This window comes from Eptesicus fuscus, chromosome 2 (assembly GCF_027574615.1).
Source record: "Eptesicus fuscus isolate TK198812 chromosome 2, DD_ASM_mEF_20220401, whole genome shotgun sequence".
Classification (NCBI taxonomy): Eukaryota; Metazoa; Chordata; class Mammalia; order Chiroptera; family Vespertilionidae; genus Eptesicus; species Eptesicus fuscus.
In genome coordinates, this window is record NC_072474.1 from 66,310,489 (window position 1) to 66,331,268 (window position 20,780).

At 37.7% G+C, this 20,780-nt stretch overlaps 1 protein-coding gene across 4 annotated transcripts in view; it reads left to right on the forward strand.

Moving 5' to 3' along the window:
• Positions 1 to 20,780, forward strand: part of ANTXR2 (ANTXR cell adhesion molecule 2) — a 139,810-nt gene that overhangs the window by 20,639 nt on the left and 98,391 nt on the right. For all 4 annotated transcript variants that reach the window (XR_008558468.1, XM_008143638.3, XM_008143639.3 and 1 more), the window contains exons 8-10: positions 13,461 to 13,521; positions 15,442 to 15,540; positions 18,621 to 18,690. Coding sequence is in view for 3 of the 4 variants with exons in the window: in XM_008143638.3 (XP_008141860.2) it covers positions 13,461 to 13,521; positions 15,442 to 15,540; positions 18,621 to 18,690 (230 nt within the window). In the remaining variant the exon portion in view is untranslated. The remainder of the gene's footprint in view (positions 1 to 13,460; positions 13,522 to 15,441; positions 15,541 to 18,620; positions 18,691 to 20,780) is intronic.

The window sequence follows — 20,780 nt, forward strand, 5'->3', positions numbered from 1 at the left end:
ACATTGGGCTCTGGCATTTAAATTTTTTCTTTAAAGATCATGTTTTTCAGAAACAGAGTGATATTTATTGAATTTGGTTTTAGTAACATGTAAGGTCTTTTTCTTATTTAATGAGCTTTTCAGAGAAGACAAGTAATTTGGCCTTATCACATATTAGTACTTCTAGTGGACAGGCAAAATGTAAATGCAGAATAGAACAGAGATTTAAATATTTTAGGAGTTTACATACATTAGTAGTTTTATGAAAAATTGCAATATTTTTATAGCTGGATACAAGATAAATACTCTACAACTGTGATTTGCTTTAAAATATAGGAATATGGGTGGACATTGCAAAATAGAGGATAATTTGACCCTATAAATCAATCAATCAATGGATTGTATTTTAAATAAAATTTTATTGTGCTTGGGAATTTATAATTATTTTTAATAATTATACTGGCAGAGAGAAAAGACCTTACTGAGTTATTCCCTTTGGGATATTTTTTCTGTATATAAAAAACTTAATTCAAAATTCTCCACATGACTAATTTCCTTTTCAAAACTCTTTATGGGTTATGATTACAGATTTCTCCTTCAAGAAATTAATAGTTAACTACCAGAGGAGATAATATTATTGTTATTGCCTAGCTATGTTTATTTGTTAAATTTCATTTCTTAAAATTTGTATTTGGGAAACTTTAGAATGGAATTTCTAACTACAGTCTTTCTTTCCTGAAGTTCTTGATGGACTTTAGCTTGAGTAAATTGTGTTGAAAGACTTAGCATATGTTGGAGCAGAAGTGGAGAAAAAGGAACCCTCATTCACTGCCGGTGGGAATGTAAACAGCCACTATGGAAAGCAGTATGGAGATGCCTCAAAAAATTGAGAATAGAGCCTCCATCTCTTTTCAGAGAAGACATTTGATTTGGCCTTATCACATATTAGTACTTCTAGTGGATAGGCAAATCCTTCTTCTAGGTATCTACTTAAGTCAGACAACTTATCTTCTCTGAAGGGGCTTGAAAATAATGATAAGTTGAGTTTTGGAATATGATGATCCCCTGCAAGAATTATGAAGTGTGGGGATTTGGAGGTGGGAAATTTCAGTGAGCCACCCTATGTGATAAAAAGAATCCTATAATGTAATTTATGTTAAAATGACAATATGGCTAGAGTAAAGTTGCCAGAAGTATGGGTTAAGTTTGATATGTGAAGTCGTGGAAGCTTTTTGTGGTAGAGATTGGATTGTGCTGTGATAATTGGAGTAGATTGAATTAGAAACAAAGAACACAGACTTTTAGGAACAGCCTGGGCATAGTGGCTGAGGCATAGGAGGGAGTGTGGCTTGGCCTGGATCGTGGAGGGATATGGGGGATAAACATTGACCTAGGTAGGCTGGGTCCAGATTATGGAGGCCTTCAAATGCTTGGATGGAGAATTTGCACTTATCTCATAAATAATTGGGGAATCATGAAAGATTAATTTAGAGTATGAAATGTATATGATAGCAGTGAATGTTTAGAAAGAATACTTTTATGATAATGAAGAGGATGATTTGGAAGGTGGAAAGGTGTATTATAAGTCTCTTGTAATAATTCTTGTGAGACATGGAGAAAGGAAACTTAATATAGTGGAGACACTATGGTTGGAAATAGAATGACCTGACTGAATTCCAACCATACCACTGCCACGTGGCCTGTATATGTTCTCGAATGTAACCTGAGTTTTAAAATTCTCATCAGCCCAATGGGGATATTAACATCTGTTTCATTGGGTTGTTTTGTGAATTAAATGAGATGATGATTAAGAATGATCTAACTCAGAAGGGCTGACAGGAAGCGAGGAATGGTGCGAAGCTGGGACTGTGTAGGAGAGGAGTCCCCTGAGAGAGAAGCCAGCATTCTAAACAATCAACGATTTAGGCCTAAAAGGGCACGGTATTGAGAGGTGAGAGGATCAAATCTAGCAAGTGGGTCATAATAACGAAGAGTGCTAGATGGTATTGTTACCCATAGTCAAGTATTTGGCCATGTCTTAGTTCTAAATCCTTAGGCCATGGGACGAGGGAACCGGCCAGTAACTGGGGAAGGGGATTCAGTCTTCCCAAGACAAAAACTATGTGGAATTTCAGGACCCTGCATTCGGAAAAGAGCCACCATTCTTGTGGGGGACCCTGTCGTGCAAATTAATGATGCAGAGCGGAAACCTAGTTTTTAAGGAGGAAACAGGATCCCTGATGGACCATATTTCCTCAGGGCTTATTTCAGGCACTGGGATGCTAGGTCTTTTGCAATAAAACTAGGTGGAGAACCTCAAGGGAAATGACTAATAAACTCTGCCCTGTCAGAATCTTATCAGTAGACAGGGTCGGACTGAACTCTAGGTATGAAACGTTTTTCTTGCTGAGTCAGGCTCTGAAGGCTCTGGCAAATATTAGCTGGCAGCTGTTCATTGCTGTTGTTACTGTCATGGCAGAAATAAAAAGGTAAACGTGGTAAGCTTTAAAAAGTTAGTAGGACTTGAGAGCTCACTGGATATATGATGCAAAGGTCAGAGAGGGGCTCACATGCTCCCTTGGGCATTCTCGTCCTGACTAAGACAACTAACTAGAAACAGTGAGAAGGAAAGCTCTTTTTAGAGAGTGTTAGAAGACAAGGTGGAGTTGGGTAGAAGGGCAGAGAGAGAGGTTGAATTGGGCCTCAGGAGAAATCCTGGTGGGAGATGTCCCTTCAGGAAGTGGAGGTCCAGTGAAATGTTCAAGTGGGAAAACTTCAGAATTTTAGTCATTGTTCCTTCTCTTGTTCTTTCTTCTCTCTCATCACCCACAAACACAAGGGTATAATTCTTCTATTTTCCACATTTAGAGTGACATTTTTTTGGTTTCTTGGAAAAGTGAGTGCAAGACTTTTATTTGAAAGTGAAATATTTAAACCAGTATAAGTCAGACTGACATGTGAGTACCACGTAGTTTCTAGTTTAGTGTTTCATAATGCAGTGCTGTGGAAGAACACATTAAAACTAGAAAATCTAGGATTGCTGAAAAAATATGGAAAGAATAAAAATCAAAATGCTCTGTGGGAAACCCCCCTCCTTTTTACTCCCCCCCCCCTAAAAACAAGACCATGGGATGTTTTTCTCTTTGCAATTATTTCCATAATTTTTTTGATAGAGTACCTCAGAAAGTAGTAAACAGAAGAGATGAATCACTTGTGAAGCTGGTTGTATAAATAGCCCTCATCGAGAAGAATTAAGAGCTCTGCATCCCGGGTAAAGGCAGCTACTGTCCCAGTTCCTAAGTACCTAATGGGGAGGCACAGGCAGGTAAATAGGAAGGGAATGATTGCTCACACGTGTAGGAAATTTAAATAAAACTCTAATACATTCTTTATAAAGGGAAAAAAGTGCAACATACATTTAAAAAGTAACTTCATTCCTAGTGCTGAAAATAGAAGCTTCCTTGGACCTTTAGAGCTAAATTATTTCAGTAATGTCTATTGTTGTTGTTAGGTGTTTTTTTTTTTTTTATTTAAAAGTATCTAAGAAAGGTGTCTAAACTATGTTTTAATGGAATGATAAAACATTGCAAAATCATTTCCTCTTCAGGTAAAACATTTCCATAGAAGAGAGTACATAATAAACATTCTGATAAGACCTTAGCTTAAGTGATTTTAGCAGGTTCTACTACGAAGGTTGACTGGTTAGTTGTGGAAATCTTTATTTATAAAATCGTGGTTGGATAAAAAGCCTAAAGTCTGAGCTAACTATAAAGATATGTGCACAGGGAAAAAAACAAAACTGGCAGGACTTACTCAAAATTGGAAATCAGAGTCTACGACTCTTTTGAAAAAGGACTGGCTATAGTGTAAGGCTCACTATAAATCAAATTCTTCTGCGCTTCTGTTTATCCAAGGATCTTCAGTACTGAATAGAGATGAGGAGTCTCATTAGGACATCTTTCATATTATTCGTAGGAAGGTTGGGACTATATTTTCCTCCTCCTTTTTATGCCTAGTGTCTAATTAGCATTGAGTAAGCAGTCATTGCTTAATTAAAATTTATAAATGAACAAGTCAATAAAATCCATGCCTCCTGAAATTATTTTTGTATTTTTATAACATAGTTATGGTGTATTTAAGCACTAAGAAAAGCAAAAACTTTTTTTATTGTTGTTGCCAAAAAATGCTTTATTCTGGTTCTATATAACTTAGATTTCATCCTCTTATATATATTCCACTCTATTAAGATTTTTGGTTACAACTGATAAAATCCAAGTTCATAATAGCTTAAGGGAAATAAAGGAAGTTATTGGAATATTATAGGGTGGTCCCGAGGAGGAAATTGTCAGGCTTACAGGGTCTTCAGTTAGCAAATCTGTTGAAAAGAAAGAGCATCTGGGCATCAGTCTATTTGGTTGCAGATAAAGACTCTGATGGACTCAGTTGGGTCAAGTGCTTATTCTATACTGATTACCTTGTGGACGGTATGTGGACGAGTCCGGGTCACCTGCCTGTTTCCGTAGAGGTTGGGAGCGAGGTGGAGAGGGAGAAGGCATCCTGATCCATAGCCTCACTAGGACACATGCATGGAGAACAGTTTCCCCAATAGAAACAGGAACACCGTTCATAGACATGTTAAAGATGAGAAAGTGTTCTTGGGTAGGAAAAAAAAGTCAATAGCTATTTCAGTCCAGTCCAATATATTCAACTAAATTTAAAATTTTTTGACATATATTCTAATAAGGTATTCCGTTTCTTCTAAATTCCAATTAACTAAAAAATAAAAATAGAAAATTTGCTTTAAATTATACATTTTATTTACTGAAATTTTACAATGTTATCTTGACGTTCATTGTCCAGTGCCCTATTTGCATTTGCACAATCATTTTACTTAATACTAACATTAGTCATTTCTTTTCTTTTAGTTGGTTGGGATCATAGGTTCAGGAAATCAAATTACTTTGAATAAATAATTACAGCTTTGTGAGTAAACTAAACCGGTAACATGGGTTTACATAGCCAAAATTAGTGTCCAGTGTTTATTTCTTGCATTTATCTGTTGGGCTGCAAAAGGAGATGATAGCTAGAGGCTTTCCTATTCTTGAAAAAGCAGATTCAAGAATAAAACTTTAAAACTTTATTAAAATTCAAAATATTCACCAGAGCAATCATTTTCTAACATTGACTCTGGGCATATAACACCACCTACAACAGAACATTGCAGGTAGTGTACAAGCACCATAGGTGTGCCTTTAACAGATATAAATTGCTAATTTCTATCTGTTAAAGTAGGAGGCCATTGAAAAAGAGGAAATAATGGTTATGATTTATGACTAACTGTATCATCCGTGTAAATTGTAATGGGTAAAATGCATGATTTCTCAGTTATATCTTATTTTCCCCCAATGTTGTAATTCCTAATTCATTCAGAAGCACTTATTGAATATCTACTATGTTCGAGGTACTTTTCTGGTGTTGGGTTACAAACATGGATATGGTACCCCTGACTTTTCTGAGCTAACAGTTTTTAGGCATATGTGTTTGATTGTAAAATTAATAGAAAAACTGATAAAGCTTTTTTTCTATTCTTGTTGGACAAGAAATATTTTATTTGTCACTCTAGATTTTGAAAAATCAAATAGGAGCAAGTGTAAAGTTAGAATGCCTGGCAGATCTATTTCATGTTTCAATTAATAAAACAAGAGAATGGGCAAATAGGACTAATATGAAATAATATATGCAGCAGAGTGAGAAACATGCTGGGATGCAATTTCTTTAGATTCTTAAACAGATAGTACATTTCTTATTACTTTATCCCATAATTTCCATGTGCTTTTTGTGGAAAGTCGTCACGCTGTAAGAAAACATTAAATGATCGTTCTGAGTTTGTGGTGATCAAAAGAAAAGAAAAACAGAAAGTCGAGGCAGATAAACTCTTGTTTCAAATCAGTTCATTTTTGGCATATTTCTATGATACAGACATATTTTCACCAACAGGATAATCAGCACTCTGCATTTGTTGTGTTTGGAGCTGAGAAGAGTAAAAGGCAATGATTACGACTTACATTCCTTCCTAGTTTTCTTCGGGTAAAAGTGTGTTTAGAAATTTGTCACTTGTGCTTGTGCTACTGGCTCACGTGCAGAGGAAGGGAGACTCCATATTTAGAAATGGTCGGTGCAGAACACGCTGTATTGAGCAACTGGTGTTTTGAATCTTCAAGCATTTTTTTTTAAATGAACTCAACCAAAACATGTGATTACAAATTACAATTGCTTTTCGTTGAACTATTACTTCTTAGATAAAAATATATTCGGTAGCCAGAGAGGAAATAAAAAGTATAAATCTGTATATTGAAAGGTAAAAGGCAAACAAGAAAAGATTGTGAGGAACATCTTTCCAGTTGTCTTAGCTGCTTATTTTATGCACATATATGACTAATTACTAAAGCTTCATTCTGTTGGGAGCTTTAGAACTAATGCTGTTTGGTGACTTTTTTCTTATAAGATTTAAAATTGGAATCCTTTATATTTGAGATGAGCTCCTATAGTGTTTAAAGCTGCTCAGTAAGTCAGAAAGAAAGTCTGCCTTTTAGACTTTATTATTATCTTTACTGACAGTTTCTGACATGCTACATGTCATAGAAATTAGCAATTTCTATCTGTTAAAGGCACACCTATGGTGCTTGTACACTACCTGCAATGTTCTGTTGTAGGTGGTGTTATATGCCCAGAGTCAATGTTAGAAAAAGATTGCTATGGTGAATATTTTGAATTTTAGTAAAGTTTTTAAAGTGTTGGAGATGTTTAGGTATTGAATTTAAGTATGAGAAAATATTTGGCTTTTAACTTTCTTGTGTTAATATGTGGCAGGCTTTTCATCATACATTTTAAAGGAAGCTTTCAAGACAAATACATTTTAAATAGGACAGAAAGTTTTGATGAGGAGGACAGTGACTGTTATTACAGAGAGTAAACATATAAAACCATCTTTATGCATTTTATTCACAGTTTGCAACAACATGCTGGAATGTAGAATTTTTACGCGAAGTACCAGAACTTAGAATTCTATGTATTTTAACATCTTTTCTATTATAGATTTATTTTTACTCGCTTATAAACACAAATTTTGCAGACAGTCTTGTGTATACCAATAGCTACTCTGTCTAGACCTCTTTCTCTTGGAAGTCCACACCTTTAGCTTCTACCCAACCTGTGCCCTATGTGTGCAACTGCAGGTTAAAAAGGTTTAAGACCCTGTGGTTTAAACACATAGGAGGGAGAGAAACTAAGAAAAAGAACAACAGAGGACAGACCTTCGGGCACACATGTAGGCAGACCTTGTTTTCCAATGTTGCCATTCTGTTTCAGAAAACATTTTCCCTCACGCTGCTTGCATTTCTTGCCTTACTCATGGTTCTGCTGCCTGGATTTCCATGTTTAGGATTTTTATGGCTAAAAACATCCTCTTCATTTTTCCTAGGTGTAATCCTATCTAGTTGTTTGAAGGATAATCAGTTCACATATTCAGATGTACATACAGGTGGGAAAAGGAGGTTTACTGTTTGTATGGAAAATCCTATCTAATAAAGAGGGAGTATACTAATTGACCCTCATGCCATTGCAAAGATGGCGGCGCCCACAGCCAATAAGGAGAGAATATGCTAATTGCCCTGTCCACAAAGATGGCAGCACCCACAGCCAATAAGGAGGGAATATGCTAATTGACTGCCCCACCCTCAAAGATGGCAGTCAATATGCTAATTGACTGCCCCGTCCTCAAAGATGATGGTGCCCACAGGTACAAGATGGCGGTGCCCAGTCCTCTCAGCCCTCCAATTGCCCAGGGCTGGCACAAGGCACAGGCAAGCCTCAGATGGTAGCTGCCCAGCCGCCCAGGGCTGCCCGAGGCTCAGGTAACCAGGGCCAGCACAGGCTTGCACTGCTGGCAGTGGCAGCAGCAGAGGTGTAATGGGGCTTTGCCTTCCCCTGATTGCCGGGTCGACTCCCGCCCCTGAGGGCTCCTGGACTGTGAGGGAGGCAGGCTGGGCTGAGGAAAATTCATGCACTGGGCCTCTAGTAATCCTATCTAATAAAAGAGTGATATGCAAATTGACCATACCTCTGTTACACTCACAAGCCATGCCCAACAGCCAATCAGGAGCAAGTATGCAAATTAACCCAACCAAGATGGCTGCGGCCATGGAGCGAGCAGGAGGCTTGGGTTTCCCTGGCAATGTAGGAAGCCAAGCTTCCCGCACACCCTGCCTGGTCCTGAACTCCACTCAAGGCTACAAAATTTCAATTATAGAAGATAAATAAATCCCAACAAAAATTGTGACAGCCATGTAGCTGGAGAGAGCAGGAGGCTTGAGTTGCCCCGGCGATGGAGGAAGCCAAGCTCCCGCAGCCCTGGCCTCTGCTCAAGGCTACAAAGTTTCAATTATAGAAGATAAATAAATCCCAACAAAAATGGCTGCGGCCATGGAGTGAGTAGGAGGCTTGGGTTTCCTTGGCGATGGAGGAAGCCAAGCTTTCCTACCCCCCTGGCCTGCCCTGACCTCTGCTAAAGGCTATAAAGTTTCAATTATAGAAGATAAATAAATACCAGATACCAGGGTTTCCGCTTGGGTTGCCGGGGGGCTTGGCCAGCCTGCAAACCACCACAGGCCCCTCGCCCAGGCTGCCCCATGCCCCAAGGGAACCCCCAACCTGATCCGGGGCACCCTTCAGGGCAAACCATCCGGCTCCCACCCGTGCACCAGGCCTCTAATCCTATCTAATAAAAGAGTAATATGCAAATTGACCATCACTCCAACACACAAGATGGCTGCCCCCATTTGGTCAAAGATGGCTGCCCCCATGTGGACACAAGATGGCTGCCACAAGATGGCCAGCAGGGGAGGGAAGTTGGGAGGGACCAGGTCTCCAAGGGAGGGCAGTTGTGGGTGATCAGGCCAGCAGGGGAAGGCAGTTGAGAGGGACCAGGCCTGCAAGGGAGGGCAGTTAGGGGTGACCAGGCCTGCAGGGGAGGGCAGTTAGGGGTGACCAGGCCTGCAGGGGAGGGTAGTTAGGGCAATCAGGCTGGCAGGGGAGCAGTTAGGCATCAATCAGGCTGGCAGGGGAGTGGTTAGGGGGTGATCAGGCTGGCAGGCAGAAGCAGTTAGGGGCAATCAGGAGGGCAGGCAGGCAAACAATTGGGAGCCAGCAGTCCTGGATTGTGAGAGGGATGTCCGACTGCCCGTTTAGGCCTGATCCCATAGGGGAATGGGCCTAAACCGGCAGTCGGACATCCCCTGAGGGGGTCCCAGATTGGAGAGGGTGCAGGCTGGGCTGAGGAACACTCCCCCCAGTGCACGAATTTTGTGTACTGGGCCTCTAGTTCTCTATATTATTAATTCAGAGGATGATCTAAAATTTTAATTTATTCAAAGTCAGTGGTGTTGGGAATTTTAAAACAAACCTATAAAATCCTCAACAAATGAAAGTCAAAGTTTAGTGACATTCATTTGAAGATAGGAAATAAACCAGATTTTAGATTGCTTTTGGTTAATATAAAAGGAGTCCAGGAAAACAGGCAACTAAATTTCACTAGTTTTTTAGATATTAGGATTTATAATGATTAGACCATCAAAATGGGTGGTAGAGTGCACTGGTTAGAAGAATGGGCTTTGGACTCAATCAGACATGCATCTGGCTCTACTCTTTCAAAATTAGTTATTCAAGGGCAGCTTTTAAAAAATCTCTGTAAGCCCCAGTTTTCTCATCTGTAAAATGGTTATAAAAAGAATATGTATTCATAAGACTTGGGAGGATTAACTGAAGAAATTCAGATAAAGTGCCTAGCACAGTTTCTGGAACATAATGATTGCACAACCAAAAAAAAAAAGTGATAATTATGATTATCATTGTTAGTAATTTGTTTGAATTTTTGACTAGTTATATTTGTATTTAATTTAGAAAGTTGACTGTTGTCATCCATATTAATATTTGAGGATTTGAAAGTAAGGATTAGGTAATGATATAAATATTACATGCATTTGTAAATATTCCTTAATACTAATATCACTTTTTAAGTGAACTGATGCTTTTGAGTGAACAGGTGCTCCAGTAGTATACTTTTCATGGTGAGCATCATGTTCATTGTCAATTTATATATATTTTATATTCCAAAATCTTGCACAATTTTGCATGTAGTATGTGCAAGACTTCAAGTGCCCTGATTTTATTAATGGTATTTGGCTTGTTTTTAAATTTGGTTGATGGTGCTATTGGCTCTCTCTGATGTCAAGTAAAGTCAACCTCCTTTATTTGAAACTATTTTCTGTTTCTATTGAGATATAATGAAGACAGATAGAAACACATATTTGAAGAAATATCCTTACAAGATCCTCTGTTGTACAAATCATGGAAGTAAAGAGTATGAGAGATTATGCATCAGTTATGCCAATTGAGACACCTGATCCAATGTTCAATCAATCAATAACAGTATTTAATTTGATAAAAATTAACCAGAGTGTTTAAAGTATTTGTCACTCTCTGTCCATTATCATTTAGTGATGACAATTTTAATAGGAGATTCATTTTGAAATCTTGAACATTTGATCTTGTGCAATTTCTTAGTGAGAATAGGTTATGAACTATTTTGTATTTATCTAACTGATTATTTAAAAAAATGTAATTATGTAAACTTTTGTACACAAACGTTAAATTAGTTCAACTTCTGGTTGTTTTCTTAAAAATAGGAATATGGTAAACTCCAGATAGAAAAACCAAAGTTAGGATAAGTATTATTTTCTAAGTATTTATATACTTTCATCTTTCTCTTTTTTTCCCTACCACATTCTCTTTGTCTTTGGTTATTTTTCATTTGGAAATGGTTTTGGTGAACTTAGCTACAAATTATGGGTTCCTGGCTCTCCAACATTCACAATTGATTGGAAGGGGGGATGCTTTTTCATATAAATTAACTTTATTTTGCTTTATCTCAGTCCTAATATGATTGTTGCTTTGCTTACTAGATAGACGTTCTTAATACATAGTCTCATTACTTCATGCATTCAGTCTGTGTTCCATAAGTGTTTATTGGTTGTACTGAATGTAAAAAACAATGTGCCAGACCAGAAAGGGTTGAGCAGTGTAGTGTGATTCTGTTTCTATACTCAGAGTTTGTCTTCTGAACAAGGAAGTGATTCATCCACTCAAATAATATGATATAAAGTCCCAAGAAATTTTAAAAAATGAAAATAAACTTTAGAGAAAGGCAGGTTGGTCTGTGGGAAATTCAAATGCATTGTGTATTCTTGTGTATAAATATATATTTTACAAGTTACTGTAAGATATAACCAACCTTTAACTATTCATCCCAGCTTAATGTAACTTGATTTTTTTAAAAATTTCAGATCTGAGTGTAACATAAATTGCTAAATGATTCTGAACTTATTGTTTAAAATCAGATACTTTACAGGGCATTAATAGAGTCTAGTTTCAGAGATATAGACCATCAGTGGTACTTGAAGGTATTTAATCTTCAGAGAGCTCTTTAAGAATTGTTCATTTAATCTTGTTATTGAAACTATCATTTTAAAAATGCTTTGATAAATTACATCAAATAAAGGTGGAAGTCAACATGCACATTTGTCTTAAATATTACAAGATCTGATTTAATTATGGTCAATTTGGTAGGAGAGAGAAAACCAACATAATTTCAGAAATTCACACAGGTCACTCTGGGATACATATTTTTTGACATGGCCTTTGTAAAATCTCTTTATAACTTTTTGATTTACCTTGTTCTAAGAAATATTTTTTTAACAAATTTCTATTTTCAATAGACTAAATCTTTAAACTACTCTCATACTTCTCCTTGATGATTGAATCGTTTTTCAGTGATTCTAACAGAGGTGTGGCTAAAAACCAATAAAGAGATTGTACACTTGGTGAAGTTCGTAATAAGATCTGTTTTAAAATAAGTTCTTACAGAACTGCTGGCAGAGAAAACAGATTTGAGGGCTTTGTGTTTTTCTTTGACCTTCCATTTTGGTGGCTCACTGTTCTCACTTTCATTTCAGATCCACCAAAGCTAGAGTTATAATGCGTTGTTGTTTTTTTAAGTTGGAACATTTTTAGCTCTGTATTCCTTTAGCAAAACTTTATATTTTTTTCCTTTATAGTATTGTTATCTGGATTATGTCAAAATATGTAAAGATATTAGTGATTTAAGATACTTCCCATATTAGAGTACACTTTAACCTTTGACAGAAGTCTTCAATTCTTAATTCTTTTTAAAGAAAATATATTTTTATTGACTTCAGAGAGGAAGGGAGAGGGAGAGAGAAATAGAAACATCAAAGATGGGAGAGAATCATTGATTGGCTGCCTTCTGCCTGCCCCACACTGAGGATCGACCCTGCAATCTGGGCATGTGCCCTGACCAGGAATTGAACCATGACCTCCTGGTTCATAGGTCAATGCTCAACCACTGAACCATGCTGGCCGGGCTTAACTCAATTCTTAATCGAACAATGGTACTCCCTCCTCAGTGGATAAGATAAAATAGCAGACCCAGAGGAGGTATTTGGGTAAGGAAAGTTTTTTGGGGTGCTATGGAATCTCTTTGGTCATTTCTGCATTTAAATAGACCTCATCTAGAATTTCTCAGATATTAAATTTTACTACATATGTTTCCTAATCACTAGGTGAAAAATGGATTCACTGGGAAACTGTCTAAAAACAGTTGCCCCCATTTAGAGATGCATAGTCAGCAACAAAAATTCCCTCAGTTGAACCAGCTGATTTTTAGAGTCTGACAGTTTATATTTTCACTGTTGTTAAAGAAAGCACTGAAAATGTTATTTCCTGCTACAGTCCTTCCTTCCTGTTCTAGTTATGAGCAGGAGATGCTAGAAACCTCTGTACATGCATTATCTGTTTTCAACTCCCGTCACGAAAGGAATGTTGTGCAAAGATCATCTGGAGTTTGTCTGACTTGGATAACGTAGTGCAGAGCAGTTCTAAAAATAGAGACAGGATTGTTGTGTCCATTAAGAGCAGTCTATTTCATCATTGTTGTTTTTCACTTGTAGCCTTGTGCCTTGTATGGAGGTTTCTATTTTTCAGAACAAGCTAAGAAGAGCCATTCTGTGTCTTTGCTCTGGGAATGCGGGTGCACAGAGTCTGTGTTTCTGAGAATAATATTTGGCTCATACAAGGAGCCAGTGTTCTGCAAGTGTCATGTCTGATACATATATGCAGTATCAGCATTCATAGGAATTGAAGCTTGACAAAATAAAGTCTTAGATTATGTACTGAAAAACAATACAAATTTCCTAAGAGCTTGGTAACTGTGTATGTGATAGTTAATAGATTTTTCTCTGCCATCTGGTGAAATTAAGGGGAGGACTCAAGCTTATTAGTAGTCTTATGATTCACTTCACATGTTATAATTTAGTTCTATATCTTGGTCTTCTCTGTTTCCTTTTTAGATACTAGCTCGGTCATGCACTGAAATCCTGGAATTGTATCCCTCAAGTGTATGTGTGGGGGGTAAGTGGTTAGAATTTAAAAATACCATGTAAGAAAATGTATTTTTTTTCCTAGTTAAAATATATGATTTGAAACTCATGTTGGAAAGAGAATAGCAAAATTAACTTTTTTGGCATCTTTGTCTGTAAGAATTTTTAAATAATTCCTTGAAATATTTCTATTTTAAATTCAAATTTTTAAGACTGGAGTGTTATTTTAAATAATGAACATATTGTGTGACAGGCTTTTGGAGTCTTCTGTATATTTAGTTCATGTTTGAGACCTTTCCTATGACAAGTAAAATAAAATATGAAATTTTGTCTTTTATCTGATTATACAGACTGTCACGGATCCGTAGATTTTTAGCTCCATGCTTTGATAACCAGGCCAAAGGCCAGTATTCTACCAGCTCAGGGCACATAGGGAAGTGACTTAGTGCTTGATGGCAGGAAGGAAGCAGGTGGCTTCTTTAGCTGGTGCTAAGTACAGAGTCAGGTTTTAACACATCAAAGCCATCCTTACCCAGAGCATGAGTCTCTTTGGCCTATTCTATTTCTCATTCACATCTGGCCTGGAGTTCATTTTAACCTGACTTTACTTAGAAAAGGAAAAATAATTTGGTGGGGGAGGAAATGTGCTGTGACATTGACCATCGGCCTCCCAACAGCAGGACATGGTGTTGACTTTTGCACCTTCTAGTCTCCTTAACTAACGATTAGTGAGATGTTTAGGAGGAATAGTGCATTGGACCATCCCAGCAGTTTTATAATTCCTGATTCACAGATGGGGAAACAGGCAGAGACAGGTTTTGTATTTGCTATTACTAATTGTCTTATTAGACCCCTTTGTCTGACTGACTCTAAAACCCATGTCCTCTTTTTACTGAGTCATATTTTAATTATTACCTGAATTTTATTTTAACTTATGAGTAAAATTCTTTTTATAACATGTTTAATGGCCTGTGAGATAGCAGTATTTTCTTCCATAGTTACTTATTATGTATGTGTTAGATTATATGTTAGATAGGAGGTGTCTGAGGGGATTGAGAGCCAAACACTATTAAAACAGTTATAATATATCATCTTGCAGCTAAGCAGCACACATTTATTTGCCAATCAAGATTTTAGATGTTAACTTTTTTTTCTAGCATGTTATTTCACTCTCTAACATTAAGTGACTGCTCCTGTTATATACATAGAGTACAATAAGTTAAGTCAACTTAATTTAGTGACTGGCCATGGATTCTCTGTAGTCCAAAATACTTTACCTCCAGTGAGTTATAAATTTGTATGCAACAAAAAAATGAATGTGGGATTAGTAATGTGACGAAGCTGTTCAAGAACTCTGTATGGTGTGTCATACATAGATTAAAGAAAACACAACACATGACAGTTCTAAGAACCAAAGCACAGGAATAATTAATGTTCTTTACATTCCCGTAACTGAAAATAGAGGAAAACAAAGAGGTTTATTTATTTATTTATTGATTTTATTGATTTTTTACAGAGAGGAAGAGAGAGGGATAGAGAGTTAGAAACATCGATGAGAGAGAAACATCGATCAGCTGCCTCTTGTACACCCCCCACTGGGGATGTGCCCGCAACCAAGGTACATGCCCTTGACCGGAATTGAACCTGGGACCCTTGAGTCCGCAGGCCGACGCTCTATCCACTGAGCCAAACCGGTTTCGGCAGAGGTTTATTTCTTCTCATATTTTCCTAAGCAGAGAATTTGGGGAAGTTTGTATGGTATATAATATCTCCACTTCTTCCCTAAGGGTCTAAGAAAGCAAGGAGAGTTGGAAATAGAGCCATGTCTTCTTTGTTATTAGTTGGCTGAATAGTGTGAAGAAATTCATTCTTTCTACCTTGATATTTTCAAATTATGTCTTTTTTTTATAAAGCAGTGATTAAAATGTTTATTTTTCTTTTTTACTTCTAGAGGAATTTCAAATCGTTTTGAATGGAAGAGGATTCAACTTGGGCAGTCGCAATGGCAGTGTTCTCTGTACTTACACAGTAAATGACACCTACACCAAGAGTAGGTTCCCATCACCTGTGTTGCTTTAATACCTGCTGAGCCAGTCAGCATCAGATGTTTTCCTCTTTTCCCCAACTGAAACCAACAGTCCTATATGTTTTAACAAAGGAAAGGGAAATGAAGTCCCATGATAATAGAAATAGTAATAATTATTTAATTGTTATTTAATGAAGGCAATGTTTGTTCATAGCTTCATAAATGTTGGATGCCATTCTGAGTAGCCTCATTATACAGACGATGGACTTGTGGCTGAAAGAGTCAAATAACTTGCCTCTGGTGACACAGTCAATAATGGGCAGAGCTGAGAGTTCAACCCAGTTTCCCTGTCTGTGCTCTGTAGTGACTACATCAACGGCCCGATTTAACTGCCTCTTTTTCTAGATTTATTTCTTATCACTCTTGCTTGAAAATCTAACTCACTTGGACTACTCTACTACTTATTGTCACTTGTTTGCTTTTTTTTTTTGAATATATTTTATTGATTTTTTACAGAGAGGAAGAGAGGGATAGAGAGTTAGAAACATCGATGAGAGAGAAAGATCGATCAGCTGCCTCCTGCACACCCCCTACTGGGGATGTTCCCGCAACCAAGGTACATGCCCTTAACCGGAATTGAACCTGGGACCCTTGAGTCCGCAGGCCGACGCTCTATCCACTGAGCCAAACCAGTTAGGGCTGTCACTTGTTTTCTTTTTCCAATTTCCCAATAACTTGTCAATTAGGTTTTTGAGATAGGCTTTTGTTCTGTAGATATTTTAAATCTCTAGTGCCCACCCAGCATAGTATTTATTGATAATTATTGTATTTATGGAATTAGGTTTTATTTTTCCTAGCTTGGCTTTTAAAAAAGCAGATGAGTATAATGTTTTTATCTTCATTCTGATAAATACTTCACTCACATGATCTTAGTATTCTGAGCATTTTGGGTTTCTGTTAAGACATTTTTTCCTCATTGATGATTATAGAGTCTTCTAAAATTTATACTGGAAGGCATATGCTACAACGCTGAACACTGGTAGAATTATTTCTTGAGAGGTTCATCTGCAATTTTGCAGTTTATCTGATGGTACTAAACACTTCAATTAGCATAGCTTTGGCTGCACACACAGTAACTAACTGTTCAATATGTGTTTGTTGAATTAAAGTGGTGATGATCTCAGCATGATAAATGTCATAATGAATTACTTTCTTTTCTTTTACGATCATCATTTTGGTAAGGCAAGACAATAACATTTTTTAACAAATTCTCTTTGTAGTAGGTCCCAAAATTGAGGAGGACAAATGATTTTATTTTTATTCAGTAGTCTTCTGAACCTAAGCATTAGCTTTATCTAACTCCTTTTGATTACATAGCTGAATTGATTTTACTATAAACATATTTTACTAGAGGCCCGGTGCATGAAATTCATGCATGGGGGGGTGGAATGTGTCCCTCACCCCAGCCTGCACCCTCTCCAATCTGGGACCCCTCGAGGGATGTTCGACTGCCTGTTTAGGCCTGATCCCCCAGAGCAGTTGGACATACCTCTCCAATCCAGGACTGCTGGCTTCCAACTGCTCGCCTGCCTGCCAGCCTGATCACCCCCTAACCACTCCCCTACCAGCCTGATTGACACATAACTGCTCCCCTGCTATCCCTATTGCCCCCAACTGCGCTCCCCTGCTGGCCCGGTCACCCCTAACTGCCCTCCCTTGACAGCCTGGTCACCCCCAACTGCCCTCCCCTGCAGGCCTGGTCGCCCACAACTGCCCTCCCCTGCTATCCTGGTCACCCCTAACTTCCCTCCCTTGCCAGCCTGGTTGCCCTAACTGCCCTCCCTTTCCAGCCTGGTTGCCCCTAACTGTCCTCTCCTGCAGACCTGGTCCCCCCCAACTGTTCTCTCCTGCAGGTCTGGTTGTCCCCAACTGTCCTCTCCTGCAGGCCTGGTCACCCCCAACTGCCCTCTTCTGCTGGCCCAGTCACCCCTAACTGCCCTCCTCTGCCAGCCCAGTCACCCCTAACTGCCCTCCCCTGCATGCCTGATCACCCCCAACTGCCCTCCCTTGCAGGCCTGGTCCCTCCCAACTGCCCTCTCCTGCTGGCCTGATTGCCCACAACTGCCATCCCCTGCCAGCTATCTTGTGGTGGCCATCTTGTGTCCAATAGGAGCAGCCATCTTTGACCACATGGGGGTGGCCATCTTGTGTGTTGGAGTGACAGTCAATTTGCATATTTCTCTTTTATTAGATAGGATACTTAACTACATAAGATTAAGTGTATTAAAGTAAGTATTCAAACAAATAAGTAGAGATATATTGTATTTTCATCATTCCCATTCTAGGATTATCCATTTGATCATGTAATGTGTGAATATTTATAGTCTAGGTCAGTGGTTGGCAAACTCATTAGTCAACAGAGCCAAATATCGACAGTACGATTGAAATTTCTTTTGAGAGCCAAATTTTTTAAACTTAAACTTCTTCTAATGCCACTTCTTCAAAATAGTCTCATCCAGGCCATGGTATTTGTGGAAGAGCCACACTCAAGGGGCCAAAGAGCCGCATGTGGCTCACAAGCCACAGTTTGCCCACCACGGGTCTAGGTCATTTCCTCACATATTGTTAAAATTACAAGGGAAACTTAAGCATGCAGCCTTATAAAATATAGGTTTTATATTATAGACACAACTGTTTTATTAAACTCTTAAATTCATTTTCTTTTGAACATTCATCTTTGTTTTCCCATCATTTCTAAATTCTGTTTTTAAATATATATACCATTTATTTAAAAAATCTAAGGTATTTGACAAATTGGGGGGTAGGTGATAATTTCATGGGTTCTACAAATGTATGTGAACTTAGTCTAAGTAAAAATGTCATGATTTATAATTTACTGATACTATGTATCAATGAAGTATATAACCTCTATTTTTAATTCCTTTTTTCTTCTCCTCTTTCTATAGATGAGTGTCTGTTTGTTTTTTCATGCTAGTATGTCTAACGTTCCATACTTGAACTCTAATGGTCTTTGCCCTTCATATTATTAATAAAACTGAGATTCATAAAGCCCTTTACCAAGTCTATGGCATTTTATTTTCCAGGTGTAAAGCCAGTAAGCGTGGAGGGTAATTCTGTGCTTTGTCCTGCACCTAGCCTGAATAAAGTTGGAGAGTAAGTACTTCATTAAAAACATTTTAAAACATTTAAGCTACCAATTATTAGGGAATGGTGACAGATGTGCATTGGTTATTTTATGTATAGTTTGAAGATGAAATAGTGAACCCTAAACAAACCACTCTGATTAGTGCTTCACCTATACTCTTAGTTTAATAAAGTCTGTTATATCTTATTTCTTAACTGTTGATTAAAAAACTCTATAAATATTTATCTGGGTGGTTTTGAGAACTATTGTTAGAGCCTTTAAAAAAGTCAGAGCCACAGCCATTATTTTGAACTTCAGAATATTTAATTTACCCATGTGCATGTGCGCGCACACACACACACACACACACAAGTTCCAAAGTGAGATTTTAACTAATTGTTATAGTTTTTAAATATTAAGATTACAGATAAAAATGAAAATGGCTTAATAAAGCACACCCCAGACTAGGAAATACTTTTGCTTTAATTTGTTTCTCCGTCCTGTGAAAGTCTATATTCTTACATTCTTCAGTTAAAAGAAGGGATACTTAATTTGGGAGAAGACCTTTATTTGAATCACCTATACACAAGTAATTTTACTAGTAATTTATTATTTCCACTTATGATTTTTTATATCCTCTCTATTAAGAAGGAAATGATTGGAAACATTTCAAATATTCCCTAGCCCAATAGTACTGGGTACAATATGCTTATGATAACGAATAGGATACAGTATTTTTTTTTGTTTTTTTTTTAGGATCACTTTCAACAGATCTTGAACCTAGAGTAGAGGAAAGTAAAATATACAAGGCCCCAACCCAAATTCTGGATTAGTGTTCAAATAATGAAGATTATATTTTTCTCTATGGAACCCAAGAGAACCATGCTAGTAGTTTGAAGTTTACTTGAGCACTTGTCTTCTGTGGATGTATAACTATTCAAGATATCTATTGAACATCACTTTGGGTCACCTAAATAAATTTGGGCAGTATCAGCTGTCTCTTTTAAATTGATTGAAGGAGTGCAAGACTATCAGACTCTTTTTTTCTTTCTATAAAAAATAGTTATATTTTCGTTATGTAATAATCTAGTTTTATGGATAACATGCTCATGGTTGTATCAGACTGTGTCTTGGAATTTGAAGCAGATCCATTTTTCCTAGAGCCAGCTTATCCGCAAGTTCACAGTGAGACTCCACAACTTTCTGAGTAATCGTATCTGTGTTAGCAGTGATACGTGTTTGGACTTGATGTTTGGTTCTATTTTAACAAATCTGTAATTCCATATTGATTCTCCTGATCATTCTCCTCCATCTGCTACCGTAGCTGTCTTTTCTGTCTGTCTTAGTCATTGGCAGCTCCACCTTTTTTGTGGTTCAGGTCAGAAACCTTTGATTCATTAATGATGTCTCGTACATGCAGGCCATTAAAGAACCTCATTAGCTCTAATTCCAAAATATGTTCGGAGTCCAATCCTTCCCCACCTCCTCTACTGATACCATCCTAGACCTAGCTACTTTCATCTCTTTCTTGGTTTATTAGCCTCTCCACTGGCTTTTCTGCTTCTGTTCTTGGCAGGAGTGATCCTGTTAAACAGCACTTAAAATCGTCCATAATGAGTTCCCCATTCCACTCACAGTGAAAGTCGAGTCACTGCAATGTTTTACAAGGTTCTACAGGATCTGGCCCCTCCTATGTCTCAGACTTCATTTTCCTTTTGCCCTTTCCATTATGGTCACACTGGCCTCTTTGCTATTACTTAACCACGTCAGCTTACTCCCATACCAGTACTTTTACACTTGCTGTTCCCTCAGCTTGAAATGCTCTTCCCCACATGGTTCACTTTCTCACCTTCTTCGTCTTATTCAGAGGCCTTCTTCTTAGTAAGCTCTTCTTGGTCACCTCATGTAATTATACAGTCTTATTGTGTCTCCTTGCTAGGGTGAATTTTGTTTGCCTTGTTTCTCGCTGTATCTCTAGCACCTTACACATGCCTAATCTACAGTAGATTCGCTAAATGTTTGTTACCTGAAGGATGAATTCATTTTTCTCCAATACTTTGATTTACTACTTATATAAACAGTTAAAAGAGCATATTTGGTTGCTGGGGGCAGGGCCTCT